Source organism: Podarcis cretensis, assembly GCF_951804945.1.
Source record: "Podarcis cretensis genome assembly, chromosome: 6".
In the NCBI taxonomy this organism is placed as follows: domain Eukaryota; kingdom Metazoa; phylum Chordata; class Lepidosauria; order Squamata; family Lacertidae; genus Podarcis; species Podarcis cretensis.
Genome location: NC_137175.1, coordinates 24,171,686 through 24,197,887, shown reverse-complemented (window position 1 = coordinate 24,197,887; position 26,202 = coordinate 24,171,686). Strand labels below are relative to the sequence as shown.

At 46.8% G+C, this 26,202-nt stretch overlaps 2 protein-coding genes across 2 annotated transcripts in view; both read right to left on the bottom strand.

Annotated features, from left to right (window-relative positions):
* Window positions 1–3,437: 3,437 nt before the first annotated feature.
* On the bottom strand, window positions 3,438–17,275 carry PIGT (phosphatidylinositol glycan anchor biosynthesis class T). Its single transcript, XM_079979318.1, has 12 exons — window positions 17,056–17,275; window positions 16,079–16,256; window positions 14,742–14,869; window positions 13,410–13,510; window positions 11,620–11,706; window positions 11,221–11,308; window positions 11,027–11,124; window positions 9,803–9,968; window positions 9,306–9,506; window positions 6,275–6,440; window positions 5,898–5,981; window positions 3,438–4,561 (listed from the first exon to the last, which is right to left on the bottom strand). The coding sequence occupies exons 1-12, from the start codon at window positions 17,231–17,233 to the stop codon at window positions 4,309–4,311; spliced, it is 1,728 nt and encodes a 575-aa protein (XP_079835444.1). The 5' UTR covers window positions 17,234–17,275; the 3' UTR covers window positions 3,438–4,308.
* Window positions 17,276–24,045: 6,770 nt separating this feature from the next.
* The window catches only part of DBNDD2 (dysbindin domain containing 2), a 28,928-nt gene continuing 26,771 nt past the window's right edge, over window positions 24,046–26,202 (bottom strand). Inside the window, exon 4 of the mRNA XM_079980072.1 lies at window positions 24,046–24,693. Coding sequence (XP_079836198.1) covers window positions 24,491–24,693 — 203 coding nt within the window. The 3' untranslated portion in view covers window positions 24,046–24,490. The remainder of the gene's footprint in view (window positions 24,694–26,202) is intronic.

The window sequence follows — 26,202 nt, the reverse complement described above, 5'->3', positions numbered from 1 at the left end:
CAGGACCAGAGGCGGGCCGCCCGCGCCGCTGCCTTCTTTCAAGGCGCAAGCAGCGCTACGTACCCACTACCCCTTACCGAAGCGCTGGGCGGCCTGCTTTAAAAACGGATCTTGTTCCGTCCGGAGAAGCGGCGCCGGGTCGCCGGCTCAACCGTCCCGTTGTGTTTGAAACAGGCATTGAAGTAGACAGCCCTTTCAGTTGGGCTCTAACCCGTCGGCGTAACGGCGCCGAGCGGGCCTACCGGCTGGCTCGACAATTCCACGATGATGAATATGCAATAAGGGGGCGGGGCGTGGACTTGGTTGCCGGCAGGAGGGCGGCTCGTGCGCGAAACGGGCAGCCGAAGTTGGTTCCTCGTGTTTACACGGGTGCGGAAGCAGCAGCAGCCTGAGTGAGCGGCCAGAGTTTCTGCTCCTGCGCTCCCATAAAAATAATTTTGTTACCCAGAGGCTGGGCCCAGGATGGATTCCGACCACTTCAGGAGGCAGGCATAGATGGTGCTTTGGAATGCTTTTTTCAGATTAATTGTTTATTACTCTTCCAAATTATTACAGATCAAACCAAATTATTTTATTACAATTTCTTAAAATCAGGTTTCCCGCTCTTGTTGCAAACATATGTTGATCATTTCCTCTCGTAGCCGCATCATCTACTTTTGAATGCTTCTGTTGTCTGTGCCAAAAAAACTCCACCTTGCCAAAAAAAAAAAAAAAAAGTGAATCGACACGGTTCTAACCAAGCCATCTCTCTGCCTGCGCGCTCCTGTTCTGGTTGCTGAAGCTTTTTGAAGCGGGAAGCGATGGGAAACGCGGTACCTGCAGTCTGGAGTGCTGCAAACGCTCCCTCACACCCGTGTCTATAAGCGAGAGAGCGTGAACCCGTTATTTCCTGTTCCCGGTTTTGTAGAACATCATCCCCTTTTGAGATGCAACGGGTACCCGCTGTACTGTATATAGTTTTCAGAAGCAATTGGAAGACATTTGGGTTTCAGTAAACTTTTCAAACTGGCTGAATTTTTATTTTTAAGGTCTTTCTGCCTCGGGTGAGTTCCCCCACCCCCACCCCGCATGCTTTAAAAAAAACTATTTTTATTGTATGCTTGCAAGTCAGGTTGCAAAAAGCATGTGAGAAAAGCCACCATCATTGCAAGTCGTATAGATGAGCTAAATATTTTTGCTGCCTCTGCTATCAGACAAGAATGCTGATGTCAGCAGCTATGGTAACACCAATACACCTGCGGTGCAGGCATGTTTATGCAATGTGAGAAGCCTTCAGGCGATAGTTGTTTTTAGGCTACTCAGCAGCTCCAGATCAGCACAGTAGAGACCACAGGCAGCACCCTGCTTGATCTGCAACAGGGCAATGGCAATGAAAGCAGATGGCGATGAAAAATAGTGCAATATTCTACCCCAGGTCAGTCAGTACAGTGGTACCTAGGGTTACATACGCTTCAGGTTACAGACTCCGCCAACCCAGAAATAGTACCTTGGGTTAAGAACTTTGCTTCAGGATGAGAACAGAAATCGTGCTCCGGCGGCGCAGCAGCAGCAGGAGGCCCCATTAGCTAAAGTGGTGCTTCAGGTTAAGAAGTTTCAGGTTAAGAACGGACCTCCGGAATGAGTTAAGTACGTAACCACAGGTAAGGTAAAGGTAAAGGGACCCCTGACCAGTCGTGACCGACTCTGGGGTTGCGGCGCTCATCTCGCTTTATTGGCCGAGGGAGCTGGTGTACAGCTTCCGGGTCATGTGGCCAGCATGACTAAGCAACTTCTGGCGAACCAGAGCAGCGCACGGAAACGCCGTTTATCTTCCCGCCGGAGCGGTACCTATTTATCTCCTTTTACTTTGATGTGCTTTCAAATTGCTAGGTTGGCAGGAGCAGGGACCGAGCAACGGGAGCTCACCCCGTTGCGGGGATTCGAACCGCTGACCTTCTGATCAGCAAGTCCTAGGCTCTGTGGTTTAACTTACAGCGCCACCTGCGTCCCTAACCAGAGGTACCACTGTATAATAAAACACACAGCAGGGTACCTTTCTGCCAGTCAGCTTCTCACATTTGGGTTTGTACACTACTGTACCAACTAGGAGCACCCAATCAGATTTGCCTTTTCCAGACTGCTGAATCTTCACCATGGCAAAAGACATGGACATTCAAGTCTTGCAACATTTCTGCACAGCCTAATGCTGCAAACCTACACATGCTTACCTACTTCAATGGAGTAGGTTCCATTGAACTCAATGGTATGCATGCACTTCATCGTACAACCCAGCCTTGTGCATGAATACTAGCTGGATTGAAAAATGCATGTGCTAAAAAATGTTAAGAGTCCCCAAGATAAATATATATTTATGGTGGAAAACAATAGGGATGGGGAAGGGCTATAGGTCAGTGCTAGAGCAGATGCTTTGCATGCAGAAGGACACAGGTTGAACCCGTCAGGTACAGGTAAGGTTGGTAAAAATCCTTCTCTGAAATCCTTAATAGTCACTGGCAGTGTACAACAGAATGCTGAGAAAGACGCAGCAAGTCAGACTTCGTATAAAGCAGTTTCCTGTGTTCCACAAATGCTACTTATGATAGTGATTTAGGAACACCTGCTGGTTAGGAGGAGACACTGCACACAACTAGAAAAAAAGCAGAAAAAAGGCATTAAATCAGAGATAGTTGTACCTTGGTTCTCAAACGCCTTGGTACTCGGACGTTTTGTCTCCCGAACACTGCAAACCCGGAAGTGAGTGTTCCAGTCTGTGAATGATTTTTGGAAGCCAAACGTCTGACACGACTTCTGATTGAGCACAGGAAGCCTTGGTTTTCAAACCATTTCGGGAGTCATGAATGGGCTTGCTATATGTCACAGTGTGCCAGTTAGTAATCACACAGTTCACAAAGGAGTTAACTTTTTATTACCAAAACAAAACAAAACCACGATCTCCACAGACTTGGCTAAGTGTCAGACCTAAGGAGCACAGCAGCTCATTCCCAGTGGTCTTCCTCCATGAAATCAGTTGCTAAGACTGAAAGTTCCCACCTTCCCACAGCTGTTTAAGTCCCCTCCTCCTCTCCAGGGGGTTTTCCCAAGCAATCAGAGACTGCGCCTACACGCAGCCTATCGCTGCTCAAACCATTTCAGCCCTCTCCTGGTTCTGGGAGACAGGTGGGCAGCGTGTCGCGGGGGGGAAGATACTTGTCACTCTTCACCAGCCTGACTCATCTCTGTCTCTTGGCCTCCCTCTTCCCACTCACCTGCTTTATCTTCTGCACAGAAAGCAAATTGGAGGTGTGAGGCTCTCTGTTTTTCCTCCACCAGTGCCAGCCCATTAACTTACCTGAATGGAATTTTATGCATTCACCTGCATGGAATACCTGGCCACCTATTGCTACCAGGAGACATGTTAAGTACAAAGCTGATTAAAACCTGTGTTACGGAAGACATAATCACCACACAGCATTTATTTATTGAATTCCTTATCCATCTCTGACAGTTGGTTTTTTTTTTTTGGTCTTCTTCCTCTCTTATGCAGCAGACAGTGGTTATTCCCATCACCAGCAGATACGAACGCAAATCAAATTGGCATCAACTCACACAGCATGGTTTTTATTTCATAGTGACCCCTGTGCCCAGCCTGACCACCCCAAACCCCACAGTCCCAAATGAACCCCCCTAGCAATTTTCTTTCTCCAGTCATAGCTGCCTCCTCATGTCCTCACTTATTCTCTTCTCCAAAACAGCAAGAGACAGCATGCTAAAATTAGATAGTCTGAGGCCTAAAATGCTATTTATTCTTTCTGTTGCACTCTCTCTGGTTGCCTTCAGTTTTGCCATTTCCCCAAGCATTTTTTCTGCGAGCTTTTTTTCTCTGACCTGAAGAAAGGTTCAGCGTTCCAACTACATCCATTAAACGGCAGCTCAAAAAATGATAATTAGCACAGCAATCAGTTGCTGTGGAAGAAAATGGAAAAACAGGTTGGTGAGATAAGTGGTGCAGGCTCTAGTGTTTGAGCAAGGCCAAGGTGATCATAGTTCAGAAACAGGTCGTGTTTATTTCCAGTGTTTTTCCGGCAAATGCAAGTTCCCCTTAAATTAGCAAGCTTCATCCCTGGGCATTTTGCTCTTGCCATCCTAGTACCAGTGATTGCTTCCCTTGCTGGTGGCAGGCAGGCACAAACAGCAGATTTATTGGCTGTGAAGGAACTAGAGGGCAAAACAGGTGTTACATCTGCCTTAAACCCACCTATCCTCTTGCAGTTTTGTCCCAGCAAGTCTTGGCAGTAGAGATCCTTGAAGAAGCGGCTGCATCGCCTGCCCTCAAAGAAGTGGGACGCCCCTCATTTTACGGATTATGTTTGCCAGTCGCTTGGCTAAGCCTCCCCTGTTAGGTTCTTCTACATGGAAGGTTCTGGTCAGCAAGTTATAGAAGGAGCCATAGCAAACAGCTACCACTGTGCAGGTCAAGCAAATGACATTATACGGCATGCTGAAGTCTGGCGTCGGCAGGTTCACCAGCAGTGGTTCTGTATAGAGGCGCACAAAGTAGCTGGAGCCGTCCAAGGAAGGAAACCTGGGGAAAAGGAAGGAGATCAGCAGAGCTCTAAGGGCTGATTCAGATAATGATGTGTTACCACCCTTGTCTCCAAGCATATCAGATCAGGAGATTAGGCAAGAGTGAAGGAGTGCCACATATTTGAGGGCAGCCTCAAATTGCAAATCACAAACGGAATATTCATGTGAAAGGTTTCGATGAGCAAGTGCTTTTCAAATAAGCAACACTCCGTAGACACTGTGCCACATGAAGAACTCAACTGATTCTCTGTCTTCTGCAATTCCCTCTATGCAGATTCCCCTGCAAAACTACATGTGCATACAACACACATTTCCATGCATCCCATACTTGCATGCAGAAGTCCAATATCTTGCAACTTCTGCTAATGTCTCTGTTTCATGCAACCGTACAACCTTAAACTTACCACAACCGTAGCACTATTTGAATCCAAAGGTTGCTTACAAAATCAGCACTAACTGATCACTGCTATTTGGTTTTAAGTTGGAAGTATAACGGCAACTCTGTTTCCAGATTTCTGACACTCTGAAACCAAGATCTACACAGCTATAAAAATGCTCTGCAAAAAACCGTTGCAAAGTTCACAATTGAAAATATCATTTGAGTTGTGATTTCAGCTCTACTGTGCCATCTGGTTTCATAATGCATTTATAATGCTATAATTTGACTAATGTAGCTGAGTCCCCAGAGGGCAGTCTCCTTTTCCGCAGCAATGAATGTCCAGGATGGGAAGGGAGATTTTCATTGAGACCACTGTTTGTTGTGAAAGGGTTAAACACTACCTTTGCCTCCCTTTCACTGCACTTCAAATCATGATTGCCTCCCCTGCCACAGTTTTGGCGAGAAAAAGAAACAAAACAGACATGCTAGATTAGGAGCGTGATAACCCATTTACACCTGGGGAAATTGCACAGCTACTCTGCTGAGTGCTTGATTTGAAGGGGGGGAAGCAACACAATTTTTTGAGTAGGGGTGGGAGAACAAACTGAACAAGGGAAAATGTGAAGAGGGTGTTTTGTTCATGACATCATGTGGTTAACCTGTAAAATGCAGATCAGCAAAGCATGGCTATTTCACAGTAAATGCCAGTGTAGAAGCAGCCAAATAAATAATTTACTTCTTGAATCTGCTCAAAAATTTACATTCAGTTCAGAATGAAATTTCAGATTAACCAAGGTTGTAATTTCTGAAAACAGTTCATGAAAAGTGTTTGATATCTATGTTTGCACAGATTTCTGTCATGGTGGTCTAGCAGTTTCCAATAATCAACAGAAGTACAATACCAATCCCACACATCTCATTCCCACCCTTTTCTGTAGTCATCAAATGCACTCACAGTGAAGCAAAGAGTGGACTTTGATCTTCATCTTCCTCTTTCATTGCAATGACACTGGGCACTAGGGCACTCAGAACAGATGGGCTACAAGCCAAACAAAAAGAGATTACTTAAAGCTTCGGCTGGGGAATCTGTGGCCCTTTAAAAGCTACTGGGCTCCCAGTTTCCATCATCTCCAGCTGCTCATCATGCTGGTTGGGGCTGATGGGAGCTGGAGTCCAACCACATTTGGAGAGCCATATAGGTTTCCCATCCCTTCATGGGTCCCTCTTGGAGGGGAGGGAGTTTATGAACCTGGTCACAAGGGATGCAACACAGACAAACCCAGGGCCGACAAACTCTGATGGCGAGTGGCTTGAGGACAGCTGCAGCCTTACCTCACATAGAACCCGTGGTTGGGGTCAGGAGTGTATTCTGTCCACTTCAGCAAGGCTCTCTCAAACTGGATGGTGATCTTTGTGACAGAGTTTGCCGGCAGCTGAATCAGCATTTCCAAGAGATGGGGGCGCTGTCGGTCCTGAGCTGGCTGATAGTGGATGTAACCTAGCACCAAAGACATGCTATCATCACACACCACTTGGGTCAACATGAATAAATAAAACCCTCCCTTAATGTTTACATAATGCCCTGAGGAATACTCTTAACTTAGGCCCGACTGATCTCCCTAGCAACTGTGGGGAGGAAAACAAACTCGGATCACAAAATATTTCTCCAAGCGCCTCCATTTCCCTTGTTTGGAATACGAGCTCTTATGCACAGAGATCAGTCAAAATACTGTATGTTAAGACTGTAGTCCTGTATCTGAAGGGCAGGGAACCTTTTTGGCCAAAGGCAGCATTACCAATAAAAGCTGCATTCCAGTGGTGGATGAGGCCAGATTCATCTACAATCTCTCACAAACACACAGCCATTTCCCATGGGAACAGAGACATATATAATTCATAACTAACCACTCAAGTTTCACCTTCCATTTTCCTTCTGTTGTTGTTTTAACCAAAGTTTCTTTAAAAAGAAAAAGCAGCTCTATTGCACCCTTTATTAGTTCTGACTGTGAAAAAAGCAAGAACAACTCAGGAATCCTAGCAGAAGAATGCAAATTACTCAATACGCAGCTCAACTGCAAGGACAGCCTTTCAGGTATTCACAGCTTTAAGTTTTAAAATGCAATTGCACCCTCAAAATTGTAAGTGTGCAACTGCAAGCTGCAAGGCCACTTTTTGCATGTTTGCAAGGAACAAAGGACTACCTTTCTGCTGAAGCATTTCCCCCCTCTACTTTTTTTGCAGCAGCTTTTGCAGAGAAAGGAGCTGCAGCTGCAAACTTTGCACAGCATCAATGCCCCTTTTCTCTGTCAGAAGCTCCCTGCTTAACAGCTAATGCAGGGACCTCAGCAGGGTTAATAGCAGGGAACTCTTGTCCTATATCCACTTATGTGGGAGAAAGCCCCATTGAATTCTATGGAACTTACTTTGGAATAGATATGCACAAGATTGCACATAAAGGTAAAGGGACCCCTGACCATTAGGTCCAGTCGTGACCGACTCTGGGGTTGCGATGCTCATCTCGCTTTATTGGCCGAGGGAGCTGGTGTACAACTTCCGGGTCATGTGGCCAGCATGACTAAGCAGCTTCTGGTGAACCAGAGCAGCGCACGGAAACGCTGTTTACCTTCCCGCCGGAGCGGTACCTATTTATCTACTTTCACTCTGATGTGCTTTCGAACTGCTAGATTGGCAGAAGCAGGGACCAAGCAACGGGAGCTCACCCCGTTGCGGGGATTTGAACTGCCGACCTTCTGATCGGCAAGTCCTAGGCTCTGTGGTTTAAACCACAGCGCCACCTGTGTCCAGAGTTGCAATCCTATGCACACCCACTGTATAAAATGGGACCTTCTTTTGAATAAATATACATAGTGTGGGGCTATCAGAACTTCGGGAAAGTGCACAGAAGTAAACAAATAATATAAGAAACCATCAACAGGGTAACATGCTTCACTTCTTGAGAAGTGACTGCAAATGCCACCAGTAAAACTCATTTCCTTTTAAGGAAGTCAAACATTTACGGCTTACACAAAGCCTTCCAAATACACATTTCTGCTACTACATCCCTACCATGGTATATTATCTTGTTAAGCTTTGGCTCCTTACCTCTCTCGCCCTGACCTAGCCACTGTGATCCACATGACAGTCACCTCTAGACTGGATTATTGTAACTCACTCTACGTGGGGCTGCCCTTGAGACTGAACCAGAAACTCCAGCGGGTGCAGAATACCGCGGCGAGACTCCTTATGGGGTCCTCGCCGCGGGATCACATTCACCTGGTGCTATACCAGCTGCACTGGCTCCCAGTGGAGTACAGGATCAGGTTTAAGGTGCTGGTTTTAACCTTTGAAGCCCTATACGGCCTAGGACCCTCGTACCTATGGGACCGCTTCTTCTGGTATGTCCCACGGAGGACCTTACGGTCTCCAAATAAAAACATCTTGGAGATCCCGGGCCACAGGGAGGTTAGGCTGGCCTCAACCAGAGCCAGGGCTTTTTCAGCTCAGTTCCGTGGTGGAACGCTCTGTCACAAGAGACTAGGGCCCTGCGGGACCTTGACATCTTTCTGCAGGGCCTGCAAGACAGAGCTGTTCCTCCAGGTCTTTGGCCAAGGCACAGTCTGACCCCCTCCTTCGGTAATCCACAAAGAACTCTAGCCCAATGGTTACCATTAATTTGATTTTGAATTGATCTTAGAATGAATTGATTTTAGAATGCATTTCAATTAATTGATTGTGATTTTATATAAACTGTGTTGGACTCGATGGCCCTTGTGGTCTCTTCCAACTCTATGATTCTATGATTCTATTGTTGTTAGCCACTCTGAGCCCGGCTTTGGCTTGGGAGGGCAAGATATAAATGAAAAAAAAATATTATTATTATTATTATTATTATTATTATTATTATTATTATTATTACATAGGTTAATGATAAACTGCATCAAAAGGGGGGTGAGGATGGGCTTTAGACCTCAGCAAGCCAAATCACTGAACACATAGAAAAAGCAAATTACTATGGCTAGCCTACATATCCAGTTGTTGAGAAATGCATATGTAATGCCAGATGTACTTAAGAGATGCTCCTTAAGGGGTATAGATATGTATGCATGTCCTTAAGGGGTATAGATATGAAGGCAAAACTTCATGCTTTTCAACTCAGGCCTCCCTTTCTGAATCTGCTCCATTTCCTTGGCATATCAACTTAGAACATGATCCAGTACATATATTGGAACACAGAAAGCTGCCCACACTGACACACAGAAGCTCTTCACTGCAATGTTGTCTGGGGCTGGTGGAAGTTGCCATCTCAAACATCCGGAGGGCATCAGGTTGGGAAATGGTGTATTACTAGGAGGCTCCTTCTTACTTGGTTTGTTTTCCTTGCCCTTGGTGATAATGGTCAGCGTGTGGATGTAGAGTCGCAGATACCAGGGCACAGTCTCCAGCAGAAGCACAGGGAAAGCTCGGTATGGGTGTGTGTTATAGATTAGGGTGCTGATTTCTCCTGTCTCAAGGCCATAGCCACTCACATAGCGCTGGGCATGGAGCACAGGTACTGCCAGATCCACTGCAGGAAGGAAATGAAACCAGGTTAGGAGTCAAACTACAGGAGCACCACCAAATGCAAGAATATTATCTCTGGGATAATGTGAGTTCTGAACTAAGACAAGTCTGGTAGCAGTCCCAGCAGAAAAGTAGCTGTACTATTTTTCTGCTGTGACTACCACTAGATGTGTCCCGGTTCATAAATGAACAAACTTAAATGATGCACAGCATGAGTCTCTCGCATTCAAAGGGTGTCCATTTTCTACCGATCTAAGAGAGGACAACGCATTAGAGACAGGAAAGCTACTGATAACTCACAGCCATCCTGAGGGCGCTTCCATTTTAGTTGCACATTGAGGCTGCGAGAGCCATTAAAAAGTCCTGGGTTCAGGAGATCATAGACTGCGTATGTTCTCCTGTCTCCTTGGACGGATGCTTCATGTACAGACAAGGGAGCTGGGGAAACTTCAAGTAACTCTTTCTCCTGGAAACATAAACAAAATAAATCAAAATCATTATTAGCCAGCAAAAAGATAACCAGCCCATCTATATCATATTTTTGTATATATTCAGCACGTGGGCAGGGTACGTGGGGGAGACTACCTTCATCTGGCCCCAATTCTCATATTTATTTAAAAGCTTTCTGGCCTGTTTCACAGGATAAAAACATCTCTGCAGAGCGCATTACAACATACTTTGAAATGCAGAGGGCAATATCCCACCCTTCCCTGCAAAAGGAGCCCAGGGTGGCGAAGGGCTTAGGTTCATTTATTTTAATGGATCTACTCTTGAGTATAACTAACACTGGATATCACCCAGAAAGAAGCAATCTGTGCACCCAGCACAACAACTGAAAAGAAAGCCTATATAAAGCTATATTCACAATTGCAGAGGGTTCCTAATTAGGTGAATAACCTACATGCTTACGGATGCAGGCATGTAGTTTCTCCTCCCAATCACTGCTAAACACTGGTGTTTGAGGGTATAGCCAGGGGGGTGGGGGTCCCATTCCATTAGCCATGCATTGGATATACACATGGAGATTATCTGAGTAGCCCTCTACTCTCAAGACTCTGTAATATTACTGGAGACACAAAGCACCTAAAGAGCAGTAAGCATCTGGTTAAATCCTCTCTCGATTATATATACAGTGGACGCTCGGGTTGCGAACGTGATCCGTGCGGGATGCGCATCCGCAACCCACAGCGCCCGCAATCGGCAGCAGCGTGCCTGCGCATGCACGGGTTGCGATTTGGCGCTTCTGTGCATGCACAAAGTGTGATTTAGCGCTTCTGCACATGCATGACTGCCAAAACCCAGACGTAACCCGTTCTGGTATTTTTGGGTTTCGGTGGTCCGCAACCCAAAAAAACACAACCTGAAGCGGCTGTAACCCGAGGTATGACTGTATTCCACTCAGTTACATCTGGGGTTTCCATCAAGCTTCGTTCACCCAGGGAGAGCTCTGAGTAAGGTGGGCATCACCTAAAGGTCCTGATGTCCTAGTCTTATTGGAAGGTAACTGGGGAAAGGATAGGTTACCTGGCCTTTACTGGAAATGTCAACGTAGACTTTGCTTTGTGACGCCAGTGGGCACGCTTCAGTAAGAGTGCGGGAGAAGATCTTGAAGAGGGACCAATCTGGTGGGAGAATGGCACAAAGGTCATTATTAAGAAGTGAGTAAACCACTGTAACCATAGCAGAGTGGTGATGTGCTGCAGGGCGATTTGAGTTACCTTTCTTTCCATGGCCGCTGGCAAAGGAATCAAAGACAACCGTGAGGGTCTGTCTGAGCTCCCAGGACATGCTCATGCACGAGGCATCCTGAGAGAGAAGGACAAAGCATCAGAAATAGCAGGCTTCAAGCAGGAGCAAGGGCAGGCATCCCCAAACCCGGCCCTCCAGATGTTTTGGGACTACAATTCACATCATCCCTGACCACTGGGCCTATTAGCTAGGAAAGATGGGAGTTGTAATCCCAAAACATCTGGAGGGCTGAGTTTGGGGGTGCCTGCTCTAAGGTAAGGCTTGTGAAATGTGATCATAGGTTTTGGCAGATCATAGGTGATTGGGGATCCTGTCTCCAGCTCTTTCCACCCATTTATGACACAGCACCAAATCGTTCAAGGACTCACCCTGCAAATGGGGCGGATGTGCACAGCTTGGGAGTGGTAACTACTGTGGAACAAGCGCTCAGCCTTCAGCAGAACAGCCAGGCCAGCCTAGGAAGAAAAAAGAAAATACGGCTGAACTTTTGCTCCGTAGTATAGAACATGATCACTGCAGATGGTGACAGCAGTCACAAAATTAAAAGACGCCTGCTTCTTGGGAGAAAAGCAATGACAAACCTAGACAGCATCCTAAAAAGCAGAGACATCACCTTGCCAACAAAGGTCCATATAGTATAATAATAATAATAATAATAATAATAATAATAATAATAATAAATTTTATTTATATCCCGCCCTCCCCAGCCGAAGCCGGGCTCAGGGCGGCTAACAACACTAAAACAGTACAACATTATAAAAACATTATAAAAATTAATTAAAATCAAAATTGATGGCAACCATAAACTAAAGTTTTGTAAAGATTGCCAAAGGAGGGAGTCAGGCTGCGCCCTGACCAAATGCCAGGTGGAACAGCTCTGTCTTGCAGGCCCTGCGGAAAAATGTCAAGTCCTGCAGGGCCCTAGTCTCTTGTGACAGAGCGTTCCACCAGGTTGGAGCCGCAGCCAAAAAAGCCCTGGCTCTAGTTGAGGCCAGCCTAACCTCTCTGTGGCCTGGGACCTTCAAGGTGTTTTTATTTGAAGACCGTATGTTCCTCTGTGGGGCATACCAGGAGAGGCAGTCCCGTAGGTACGAGGGCCCTAGGCCGTATAGGGCTTTGAAGGTTAAAACCAGCACCTTAAACCTGATCCTGTACTCCACCGGGAGCCAGTGCAGCTGGTATAGCACCAGGTGAATGTGATCTCTAAGCGAAGACCCCGTAAGGAGTCTCGCTGCGGCATTCTGCACCCGCTGGAGTCTCTGGGTCAGTCTCAAGGGCAGCCCCACGTAGAGCGAGTTACAATAATCCAGTCTGGAGGTGACCGTCGCGTGGATCACAGTAGCTAGGTCAGGGCGAGAGAGGTAAGGAGCCAACTGCTTAGCTTGGCGGAGATGAAAAAATGCCGCCTTTGTTATAGCTGCAATCTGCGCCTCCATGGAGAGGGAGGTATCAAAGATTACACCCAAACTCTTAACGGACAGTGCTGGCACTAATTGCACCCCTGCAATTAGCCCCGCAAAGCTATGGTTTTCCCAGTAGTGATGTATGGAAGTGAGAGCTGGACCATAAAGAAGGCTGATCGCCGAAGAATTGATGCTTTTGAATTATAATGCTGAAGGAGACTCTTGAGAGTCCCATGGACTGCAAGAAGATCAAACCTCTCCATTCTCAAGGAAATCAGCCCTGAGTGCTCACTGGAAGGACAGATCCTGAAGCTGAGGCTCCAATACTTTGGCCACCTCATGAGAAGAGAAGACTCCCTGGAAAAGACCCTGATGTTGGTAAAGATTGAGGACACAAGGAGAAGGGGATGACTGAGGACGAGATGGTTGGACAGTGTTCTCGAAGCTACCAGGATGAGTTTGACCAAACTGCAGGAGGCAGTGGAAGACAGGAGGGCCTGGCATGCTCTGGTCCATGGGGTCACAAAGAGTCGGACACAACTAAACAACAATAGCTAGAAATAAGCCCAAGCACCATGCAACAGTGTGCACATAGTTCGCTCTCCTCCAGAGTACTTGCTCCACTTGAGAACAAGGCCCCAAAGTTTCAAATGTGCAAGCTTTGGGGAGGGGGGGGGGCTAGGATGAGGGAATCCAGAGCAATGACACATGTTGGTTCAAGGCTCCACCTGCATGATCACAGAAATGTGCCTCACCTTTGAGCTGCATGGCAGCAGCTTCTTCCAGGGTGTGAGGTTCTCAGTGCAGACAACTTCACGGGGAAGGACGGCATATCGTAGGAAATGGTGGTCTGTAACTGAAGGAGGGAGAGGAAGGGTTAGAACATGTGGCCCTCCTCCTCTTGATGTTGGTGAAATTTCCATCAGCCCCAGCCGGCATGGTGAATTCCAAGAAATGATTGGGTGCCCATTGGTGGTATATAAAATTTAAAATAAAATAAAATGCTCTCAATATGATGATGGAAGTCAGCTTCTAGAAATCACCTGCCTTCAGATCTTGCCTCCACCATGAATTCACTAGCTGGCCTTAAGAAAAGCAGGCATCTGACATAAAGGGTACTACTAGATTGAATTCCTTTAAGGATTACTGAGGTCACAAGCGTAGAATACTTGGAACTACTGTAGAGTGTGAGACTCTTGAACTCAGGGTTGTGAGTTTGAGCTACACGTCGGGCAAGAGATTCCCGCTTTGCAGGGGGTTGGACTAGATGACCCTCATGGTCCCTTCCAACTCTACAATTCTTTGATTCTACTATTAAAAGCTAGGTATTATAATCACACAAACCACTTATTTATTGATTTATTGTCTGTGCTGTCCTAATGGTTCAAAGTAATATAAACAAAACAGTCAAAGAGAATCAATAAACACATTTAAAAACTAAGTCAAAACCTATGGCATTGGCCCAATTCCAATTAATTCTTATTACCCAGTCAGCCCAAACAATCCTTACAATGCTCTCAAGAAACACAGATCAATTACAAAACCAGCAACCCTAATCAGGATAACGAACAAGGAGATGGGCAGATGTTCCAAAAATGTCGAGCCTTTCAGCACCCCCAAAACTTTCTGAAAATCTTATGCCAGAATACATTTGTTAATTTTTAAGCTGCCACAAGATATTTGGGTGTTTCTATGAAGTTCCGGTCTCCCTTTAATTTCACCAACTAATACATGCCAACAACACAAGGATTCCCACTTGTACAATGTGACTTTTATAATAATTTATTATTTAGACCCCGCCCATCTGGCTGGGTCCCCCTCAGCCACTCTGGGCGGCTTTTTCTTTCTCCTTCCTCTGCATGCACCTTGCACTCTCACCAAATCTGTGCCAGAAGGTTTGGGAACCCAGAGAAAATATTTAGGGGGTGCACAGGGGATGGGGGGAATATCATTGCACTGATGGGACAACTTAAGTGCTACTCTGGACACAACTCTTTGTCATTTAAGTATTTAGAACAAGCTGCAATTCAACGGTGCCCCTTCTTGCAAAACAAACCCTTCCAGGCCAGAATAGCCCAAACTCTTACCATTTGCCAATCCCAGAGGTTTGAAGGATGCTGTTGGAACGACAGTGTTGGTGGAATCAATGAAGTTCAGAGAGGCACAGAATATTCCTGAGAGGATGTTGCTGAGATCTTTCCAAGCTTTGTCAACGCTGAAGATGAAAAATATACACATTTACTGTGAATGATTTGCCTGAAAGTTGCAAGATGCCATTTGGAAAGCAAATGTGTTTTCAAGTCATAGACCGTGTTTGCAGTTGTACATCACTTCAGGTGCCATTCTAGTGGAAGGTGCTTTCTATAAAATTCAAAAATAAAATAAAATAATGAATAGCTCGGGCTTTGCTTCAGTACTACATTAACACGGCAGTGCTGGTACAGTGGTACCTCAGGTTACAAACGTTTCAGGTTACAAACACTTTGGGTTATAAACTCTGCTAACCTGGAAGTAGTACCTCGGGTTGAGAGCTTTGCCCCAGGGTGAGAACAGAAATCGCACAGCAGCAGCGGGAGGCCCCATTAGCAAAAGCGCGCCTCAGGTTAAGAACGGTTTCGGGTTAAGAACGGACCTCCAGAATTAATTAAGTTTGTAACCCAAGGTACCACTGTATATGGAAATGAGCCATGTTCACAGCCCACAGCTGCAAGCACCATCTAGCACCTGATGACCTACTCCAGGAATGGGAACCTTTTCTAGGACTAGAACTGCATTCCCTTCTGGGGGCCACATACTTGTGGGTGGGGCCAGAGGCAAAAGTGGACAGAGAAATGAACACACATTTTACCTTTGCATTGTGGGAAACTTTCTACACACACCACTGTTTCCTTCATCCAAGCAAGCAAGAGGTATTATCAGACTCCAAGAGCGCATTCCAGTCTGGCAAAAAGCACTCAAAGAGGCTATGAAGCAGGGACTGTGAGGGGTATGGCCTGAAAATTAGCTGTTTTGCACGGAGAGTCCCGAGACCCAGACAGAGAAGCTTAGTGTGCTACAATTGGCACCCCAGGGTCCACCACCCAATGCCTATTATGATGCAACAGCAAGGGAGAAGAACTATGGCCCTTCTGGAGGCTACCACTGATTTAGGTGTTGGGATGTCCCAGTGGGCCTTGGCAGCCTTTGGCAAAATTGTTCAATGCAAAGGAAAGACCCAAGAGACATCAGAATTTGAAGGTGAAGGAACAACGTCTGCTCATTTAAACCATATGATTGCCTTCATGGAATGGACCTTTGACATTTATCTTGTTTATGCACTTATGCCATGAGGAGGTGGGCAGGTGAGAAAAGTAGAATGCAACAGCCTTCTTATGATTTACCAGAAAGCCCTTCAACCAAGTAAAATCAGCTCAGGCTTACTTACTCAGAGACAGACTCCTGAAACCAAACCCAGAGCTCAGCCCCAGCCGGAGCTTGCAAGTAAGGCTGTCCCCAGCTCCGTGTCCGCCAGAAGCCCTGAGTGAGGGAGAGATGCAATTCGCGCACCGAGTACTTGGAAATGAGCTGGCCAAGGGCTTTGGGGAATAGCCGGTAATGAGAGACTGTAAGGAGCAGGGAAAAAAATAGAAGCATTACAACAGCATATCTTCACATCAACCTCTCCACCTGCCCAACTCCCCAATTCACTTTCCCTTCTCCTGCTCCATTTAAGAGGAATGCTGCTGCAAGTTCTGCTGGAACACATGCAAGTCACCCAGTAAGTAGCCTATCCCTCAATCTATTATTGCCCAGGGTTCCTTGACCCTTTGCTGCACTCATTTCCCATTTGCTACCTCAGGCCATTTTTGCTTTCCCAGTGAGACTGGCTTGTACCCCCGGCAGTTCAGAGTCCCCACCGCTCCCCAAATGGCTACTAGACATGATCCTCTCTACCCCCGCAGTTGGTGGCAGCAGCAATGCTTCCAGATACCAGTTGCTGGAAAACATGGGAGGGGAGAGTACTCTTGCACATTCATGTGCTAGAATCCCAGAATGGTAGAGTTCAAAAGGAACGCAAGAGTCCAACCCCCCCCCCGCCCCCGCAATGAAAGAACCTCGACTATAAAGCACCTACAACAGAATGGATTTAATTATTTATTTAACCCCAAAGAGAAAAGGCATCAGGTGTGTGAGGGGGGGGGGAACCTTTGGCTCTCCAGCTGTTGTGGAACTACAACTCCCATCACCTCTTGCCACTAGCCATGCTTGCTGGGGCTGATGGGAATTGTAGTCCACCCACCCCACACAACTGGCGCAGGAGAAGCCCTGTCTCCGGGATTCACAGGGACTCCCTTTCCAGATAATGCTTCGCTTCCCCCCCCCCAAAAAACCCCCTCTCTCGCGACAGGCCCCGCCCCTTACCGCCCTCCCGCTGCAAGTCGGAATCCCAGCGCGTCCGGAACTGGAAGGTGGCAGCCACGTCCCCCGACGGGAGCGGGCTGAGCAGCAGCTCTTCCCGCAGGGAGTCCCGCGGCTGTTCCGCCCCGCTCGTCGCCAAGAAGAGCAGCAGCAGCAGCAGCAGCGGCCCGAGTCGCTCCATTCCTCGGCTGCGCTCACGGCAAAGCGGAACAGCTCCGCCCACTGCCCTGGAGGCGCGTGTTAGCCAATGGGGAGCGGAGAAAGGAGGTTCCATGGAACTCCGCCTCCACTCACCCTGTGAGCCAATGTAGGCTTTTCAGGAAGGGACAGAGACGAGGCTAGAGCGACACTTCCCGTGGCCTTGTTGTTGTTCGGAAATCTGCTTCCGGGTCGGAGGCAAGGGATGCCGGAAGGAGCTTGCCGGGGCAGGTTTGCTGCAGTGGCTGAGGTTGGGCGCCCCACGTGCCCCGGCAGAGGCAGAAGGCAATACTGTGGAAGCAGCAGCAGGAGGAGGGGGAGCCGGAATGCTCTTCGTAGCTTGATCCTCGTTTCGTTTCATATCCTTTTACATGTCATATATAAGTATTGTGCTTTGTAACATATAAAATCATTTCTTTTAAAAAAAACATACGGAGAGTCGCGTTATGTTGAGCCAGACCTTTGATTCTTCTCTACCTGAATATTGGCACTCCCAAGGTTTCTTCCTAGCTCATACCTGGAGATGCTAGGAATTGCAGCTGGGACCTTTTGCATGGAAAGCATCGTCTTCTGCCTCTGAGCTAGAGCCCCTCCCCCAAACACTGGACCCAGTTCTCCTGGTCTGGGAATTTGAACCCAGGACCTCTTGGAGCCAAGGTAAGAATAATACACCAAGACTAACAGTGGCTAAGCTGTTGCATTCCAGAGGTGGTCGGACTACAACTCTCACCAGCCCCAGCCAGCCTGACCAATAGGTAAAGGTAAAGGGACCCCTGACCATTAGGTCCAGTCGTGGCCGACTCTGGGGTTGTGGCGCTCATCTCGCTTTATTGGCCGAGGGAGCCGGCGTACAGCTTCCGGGTCATGTGACCAGCATGACTAAGCCACTTCTGGCAAACCAGAGCAGCGCACAGAAACGCCGTTTACCTTCCCGCCAGAGCGGTACCTATTTATCTACTTGCACTTTGACGTGCTTTCGAACTGCTAGGTTGGCAGGAGCAGGGACTGAGCAACGGGAGCTCACCCCGTCGCAGGGAATCGAACCGCCGACCTTCTGATCGGCAAGTCCTAGGCTCTGTGGTTTAACCCACAGCACCACCTGTGTCCCAGCCTGACCAATAGTCAGGACAAATGGGAGCTATAGTCAGTAACACAGAGGATCAAAGGTTATCCACCCCTTTAGTTTACAGGCATCTGTTGGGGATGACAGGTATAGGATGTTGTTTCTCGGGACAAAGGAATAGGCCAGAAGAACTACTTCCATTGTGCATGCAAGCTGGAAGTGCTTATTTATTAGCCCTTCTTTATTTCGTTTCTCTGCAACTTCCATCAGCACCAGCCTGTATGGCCAGTGGTAAGGGATGACTGGAATTGTAGTCCAAAAAACATCTGGAGGGCCACAGGTTCCCCATCCCTGTTCCGGAGCAAGCAAATTTGTTCCATTGTCTCTCTGGCAAAACTACTGAGAACTGCAGCCTTAATTATGTCAAAGCTAGGCCATGGCTTAAGTAGATTTCTGGCAGGTTTCCCTGCAACCATTTCTTTCTGAAAGATGCGATTACTGTAACCTCCCCGCACCCAGTGCTTTTTCTTACTAAGCTGTGATGGCTAAATGGAGCCTCTTTGTTTGGAATTGGTGTCAGTTCCTTGGGAGGGCTCTTTCCATAGACATCGGATTGGCCACTGGTGGATGCTGAACTAGATAAATGGTTGATGTGATTCCTCAGGGCTCTTATGTCCTTCTCATTAAACACGTTGCATTTTTGAAGTGTAAACACTTCCTAATATTAAGTAGGGTTTATGTAGTCTTGTTACTCACATGTGACAATAAGCCAAATAAGCTAGGCTTCTCGGAAGGAAAAAATCCATGATCCATGGATCAAAATAACACTAAGCTATCCCCTTTGTGGTACATTTACTTGTTCATGCAAAGGCAGAAGCAAAGTGACAGCAATCAGTATGTAGTTTGTGCACAGTATGGTTGGTTGGCTTATCATTTTCAGCAAATGTGCCCTCTATGTGAGTGGTTCTGACAACCTTTGGTATAGCAGCTCATGAGCGAACAGAGATTTGAACTAGGGACCCAATGACCCCTAATTCATTGCTTTAACATCCTAAACCATACCAGCTTCCTATGCAATTTTATCTTGCCAATCCTTATGCCATTGTTATTTCCAGTAGATAAGTGAGTCCAAGTCTGAAATGGGATTTAAACCACCATGTTCATCTCCAGCTCTCTCTGGGGCTGCTGAAATGAGCATTCATGGTCATAAGACCCCAACTGATGTGGGTCAGTCATCTGACACGAGTTGAGAGCAGGCACAGAAGAGAAGCCAACACAGTAACGAAATATATACAGTGGTACCTTGGGTTAAGTACTTAATTCATTCTGGAGGTCTGTTCTTAACCTGAAACTGTTCTTAACCTGAAGCACCACTTTAGCTAATGGGGCCTGCTGCTGCGCCACCGCTGTTCTCATCCTGAAGCAAATTTCTTAACCTGAGGTAATATTTCTGGGTTAGCGGAGTCTGTAACCTGAAGCGTATGTAACCCGAGGTACCACTGTACCTAGTTAGAAGTGACTTCCCAAACTAATTATTCCAGCCTCCTGCTTAGGCAAGAAATCTGCTATTGCATCCCTGATAGTGGGGCTGGCCCTACCATTAGGGAGAATGAGGTGGCTCTCAAGTGGCAGATTTGGGGGTGTGAGAGGAGTGCTGAGGTTTTAGAAAATGGAAGAGTCTTTGCCACATGACCTGCCCTGTACTTTCTAAGCCAGGCATGTCCAACTCTGGAGACTGTGATCTACTCCTGGTATAATAAAACTGGCAGTGATCTACTCATTGTTATTGCCCCGAGTTGTTGAGCTTTTGGGGGAGGACCGGAGGACAGAGTTTTTTTGGGCTGGGGCTGGCGATCAGGATCAACCAAGAATACCTCATGATCGAAGCAGTAGATCACGATCAACTGGTTGGACATGCCTGTTCTAAGCTATCCCACAGCCCCTAGATACAGTGTAGACGTCCAGTCACCAGCACTGAAGTAAGATTTGCCTGTCAATCTTGTCAGCTTCTTCACATGGGATGGTGGGGGTACCATCTTGTTGATTGCCTCAGGCAGTCAACTGTTTTGAGCCAGTCTTGTAAGGCTGGGTAAGGCCTCTTGCCTTAACCAAGTTGCTTAATTTCCCACAACTTGATAGGAAAATTTCCCCACTAGAGGGCAGGCACAACCTTTTTCAGATTCCTGTCATTTTCTTCTAGAGCCCAGGAATGCAGTGTTGAATTTCCTCCCTCTTATCTAACCCCTAATCACATACCTAAGTGCAACCTTCACTTGAAATAGCCAGAGAAGTCCCACTGGTTTTAAATTTCAGAATTGTGGCCCTCCAATTCCTGATAGATTATAGCTCCCAGTCAGCCCAGCCAGTAGACAGGGGGTGATGGGATTGGTAGTCAAACAACTTCTAGAAGGCCACAGATTCCCAATCCCTGGAATATTCTGTTGTCACTTATTGTTAAAGGCACAGGAGCATGTCCAGAAAAGGGGATGATAACCCTAGTTGGATCAACAGCAGTGAAAATTCCCATCCAGTTGAAAATTTCCACTCCGAGTTGGTGGGGGGAGGAATGCATGTTTCTGTTTGTGTTCAGAGGAGAGAGTGCTTCTTGGCTACCCAGTCATCAAACATTTTCTGGTTCACCTGAGGCAGCAAAAGGTATTTAGCCAAACCTGACTGAGGATAACACTATGCATCTGATGACATGGACAGACATGAACTCACAGAAGCTTGTGCCACAATAATAAATAAATAAATTTGTTATTCTTTAAGTTGCTGTAACACTTTGTTTTTCTGTGAAAAGCAGTGCACTTGGTGCTGAAACATGTTCCTGTCAGGAGTCGAGTCCCGTCCCCCCCCCCCCCCCCCGCACAGTTGCTAAGAGTTGTTTTCTGTGTTCGCAGTTCACCCTCTTTCCAGTTGTATTTTTCCACTGGTTTCTTTTATTGCTTAGGGTGGGTTGTCCTTGTGGCTGCTAGATCTCTATCACTGGTCTCTCTCCCCACCCACCTGTGCTGTTAGTTCCCTGAGTCACTTCCTCCTCTCAGTCCTTCGCCTTCTATTCAGACCTCTCGCTGGAAAGCCGTTGCTGGAGTTGTTTGCAAATGGAGAAACTATGACTCAGTTGCACCTGGATGGAAGCTCAAATGCTAGATGTTATTGCCAGGACCCAAGAGGGTTGGCTGATGTGTTGAGTCAATGACGATGCCAGGCAGCTAAAGGGAGCTCCCCAGGAACTGGGCCGGCCCAAGGTTATTTATACACCAGGCTCCTTTTATTTCTTCTTGGGATTCTTCCAGTTTCACAATCGGAGTGGTTTTCTTGTTCAGCTTACAACAGGGCCAGCACCTGTCTGGTTTAAAGCAGACTGAAGACTTCAAATTGCTTGAGTGCTGCTCCCAACATTAATTTGACATGCTAATTTACAGTGTAGGGGAAAGCATGAAAACTACATTGCTTTCAGGTGTGGACCGTTGCATACACATGTATTTCCGCTGAGGCTGGAAAGTTGCGATTAGCTATGGCTTCCCACTGTATAGCAACCCAACAAAATCCGGTTGTGATCATGGTACAAGCTATGCATGGGGAACCTGGTGGGGGATGGATGTCCAACAACATTTGGATGGCCATATATTTATATGGTTTGTTTTCTGTATACCCAATCAAGTTGGCCAGAGTAGTAAGACAATTTTAGACTTGTATACAGTTTAGCTGCACTATACATATGGAAAACAGTACTAGGCTTGAACTTGGAACCTCAGCTGAGAACAGGTGGCTTTTAAAATGTCACTGCCTCTCAGCCTCAATTATCCACTTGTAAACTGACATTATAATTACTTGTCCTCAAAAATGACTTGAGGATGAGCCACATGGATGGTTATTCTTGGTATTGTCCATGTGGTTTTCCTGTGCTCCCCCCCCCCCCAATTCTGTCAGTTGGGTCCAACCTCTCAGCTTATTGCACACTTTATTGCTCACTTTTTTTTGCAGCTGTTGCTGCATATACCAAGGGGATGCTAGAAGTTGGGTCGTGCAACTATTTGTGTCTTGCACACACAACCGATAGCTTGTGATCAAGTAGTGTTGCCAGTCTGCAACCCAGATGCCATTCATCTACTTTCAAACCACCTGATGCAGTGAAGATTTAATTGGGAGCACCTTTCTTTTTTAGTCAATCATGATGTTTAATCAGTTAATCTAACCAATTCATTGATAATATGTAGTGCTCCATCTGTGATAGTAGCAATTTTACACAGTGAGGTTACCAACAGATAAAATACATTAGGCAAGTAATCTAAAGCTTGGGTGGGGAATGTGTGGTCCTCCAGATGTTGTTGGGATACGACTCCCATCATCCCTGACCACAGGACTTGGGAGTCCCAACAACATCTGGAAGTGGTTGCACAGGTTCCCCACCCCTGACCTAAAATGTCATGGATATTCAGAGCTCCACTATTTATTCTGCACCATGAGATGTTTCTTTTGATTCATCATCCCATCTCCTATGCATGTTTGCATCCTGGTTCATTTTGGCTTCTGTTTTACAATCAGATTGCTCACTGTTAATGTTAGAAGGGGGTAAGAAAGAGAACTAGTTATGAGTAAGTGTGACTGAAGCAGTGTCTAACGATGGCACCATGAACCCCAAATTGGTGGGGGACAAACACACCTGAACATGCAGTCTGCTTTGAGTGGCAGTTGCATGGGAAAGCCATAGGCAGAAATCTTCCCCTGTTCTGCTAGCCGAGATCCTTTTAACTGGAAAAGGACTTCCTGCATACAATGCCTGTACTCTACCGAAAAGCTGTAGCTCCTCCCTAAACCACCATTTTGCTATCAGTTCATTTTCAGATGTGCCTCTTGAACATTCCCCATGACTTAGTGTTGAGCCTGACAGTTGAGAAACATGATGAATAATAAGAATACTTAGCATTTAGTGTTCAAAGCTCTTCATGTACATTGTTTCAGAAACTCAGTGTTCCCGTAAGGTGGGTCATTGCTGCTATTCCCCCTATTGAAGGAGGAGGACAGGGCCACTGTGGAAGTTCATGTCAGAGGAAAGATTTGAACCAAGGATTTTTTGAGATTAATCTCATGCATCCTGTATTCTTTGCTACTGCACCAAGTGAATTCTATTGCACCATTGAAAAACTAGCCACATAGCAGCAGCCCAAGGCAACTTTTCTACCTAGGGAAGGTCTACACAACTTTGTCACCCATCAAGCTGAATGCCATGACCAACCACCAATTACAGCATACCAGAAGTGTGAGAACCTGTTTTGTAATCACTTGGAAACATCGGGGGGGGGGGGCAGACATGGTTGGGGTAGGTTGCATTCTGCTCTGTGTGTCAGAAGGTATGTGGGCCCACACTAAGTAGATGTTATTACTGCTGCACCCCTTTTCTGAAGCCTATTTTTCTTTTCATTCCTCTGCTTCTTACCTTCCCAATATACACTGCATATTTGCAGTGTGTAAGAATGCAAAATTATATTTGTAGGGGAGGAAGAATAAACAACTATGCTCCACTGCTTATCAGTGCCTCCGCTAGGAATCTAATCCTGTTCAGGCATCTCTTCTTGAACCACAGTGCCTTATTGGCTCTTTCCCCCCAATAATGCACATCCTCCCAGTTGTAGACTCATTGAATTGCAGAGTTAGAAGGGATCTCGAGAGTCATCCAGCCCAACCCCTGCAATGTAGGGGTCTCAAATAGATCATACATGACCATCTGCTTGCTTGAAAGGAATACAATTTTCTTTTATGTTACAACTAAGACATTTCTTGTGTGTATGTGGTGTGCTGAAATCGGAGAGACTCTAAACCTGCACAAATGCCTTGCCTGAAATAATTGCAGCCGAGGTCATGGCTAACTTGAGTAGTCAGGGTGAGTAAACCAAGAGCGTTAGCTGTAAAAGGCTGGAGAGTTAGTTAAAACAAAAAACGACAGTCCCTTTGCCTCACCCCTTTTCCCCTATGCTCTTTACCTTCTCCATGCATTGACCATCTTGCAGGGAGAAGGCTTATTTCTAATTCTCCCCAAGTACAGGAAATGAGATAGGGAACCGCTGTGAGGTTTAGTCACTGAGCCAGACAGCCACATTCCTTCTTCATCATGTCAGCTGGCAGAGTCAATGCAGTGGATTGGCAACATACACACAAATGCACACACACACACCGCTAGCTGCTGCTCTCCTGCTCCTCGGGGCCATCTTGCTGCAGCTCTTCTTCATCTGACTGCACCACGGGGGTCTCGGCCCCTTCCTCACTGGTGTCTAGGCTGTTCAGGTCTGTAGAGGCAGAGGATGTGGATGAGATCCGGGATTTGATCTCGGTTGAGTTGGGCACTTGCAGAGAAATTTCCTCCTCGTAACGGTTGGAATCTGGCCAAGGAGGAAGACAAAAAGAGAACAAGCGCTTGATGAGGCTGGCCAACATTTTGCTGCCCTCTGTACCGATGTGAAGCTGCTCCTGCAACATTTCTGGCCTTTTAAGCTATGCTTAAACACAACATCAACATATCCACACCTATGCTGAGATTCTAGGTATCCTAGGGCAGGCATAGATAGGCAAACTCAGCCCTCCAGATGTTTTTGGGACTACAACTCCCACCATCCTTAGTGTTATGCCTACCGGCGTGGTTGCTCGAGAGCGAACAGGCAAGACCCCCACAGGTCTTTTCAAAGGCTTTATTATTGGTGCAAAAACATTTACAGTGCAGAACATCTCAGTTCCATGTCTTGTTCAGTCACTAGCAGAATCTGAGAGTGGGCAGTCCTTAAACTTTCCCCAGCAGAGTAGTCTCTTGACCCCCATCCGATGCCTCCCCTCTCTGCGTGTAAACCAACTGCGCAGAGAGGGCGTGGGCAAAGGGGGACCTGCCTCCCCCCCCCCCCCGCTTTGCTCATGCACGGTGCTTTGGCTCTCTCTTGCATCCTCCGAGCTCTGCATCTCTTTCCATAGAGGCGGGGCTTCCCTCCTCCATAGAGGAAGTGCTGCTTCCCACGATCTTTGGAGGCTCCTGTAATCCAACTGCCCTTCCACCTCTTGCCTCTGAGCTGATGGCAGTTCCCTGACACGTAGCTAACAGGACCAGTGGTCAGGGATGATGGGAGTTGTAGTCCCAAAACATCTGGAGGGCCGAGCTTGCCTATGGCTGTCCTAGGATACTGCCTCACATACATAAGAGCATAGGAAGACCCTGCTGGATCAGGCAAACAACCCATTAGCCCAGCATCCTATGCTTGCAATGGCCAACCAGATGTTTCTGGGAAACCTGCAAGCAGGACCTGAGCCTAAGAGCCCTTTCCCCTCCTGCAGTTTCCAGCAACTGGTATTCAGAAGCATTACTGCCTCCAACTGTGGAGGCAGAGCCTAGTCATCATGGCTAGCAGACACTGAGAGCCTTATCCTCCATGAATATGTCTAATCCTCTTTTAAAGCCATCCAAGTTGCTGGCCCTCACTGCTGCTTGTGGGGGCAAATTCCGTAACAGTGCATTAAGATGCATCAAATTTCATATACACACAAGACTCACCCCTTCATCTCACAGACAGGCTACCCAAACACAAGGATCTTGAACGATTATTTCTTGCAGCCATTCTGCAAAGCCTAAAATGGGGCGGGACTTGTTGGCTTCTTGCTGTCTGGATAAGCCTTTGTAGTGTCAGAGGAGTCAGACACAAGTTAAGACTCTCTGTGCATCTCACCATGCCTGACCTAATTTAAGGTATTCTAAAGATTAGCATCTCTGGGCATTTTCTGGCTGTTTCACACACACGGGTTTTTTTGAGACTGTAAACTGCAAAATGTAATCTGAGAAGGTGCCCAGAGAATGCCTTTCTATTTTGTTTAGTTTTGTTACTTTAAAAAATTGCCCAGTGCCTTGAGCA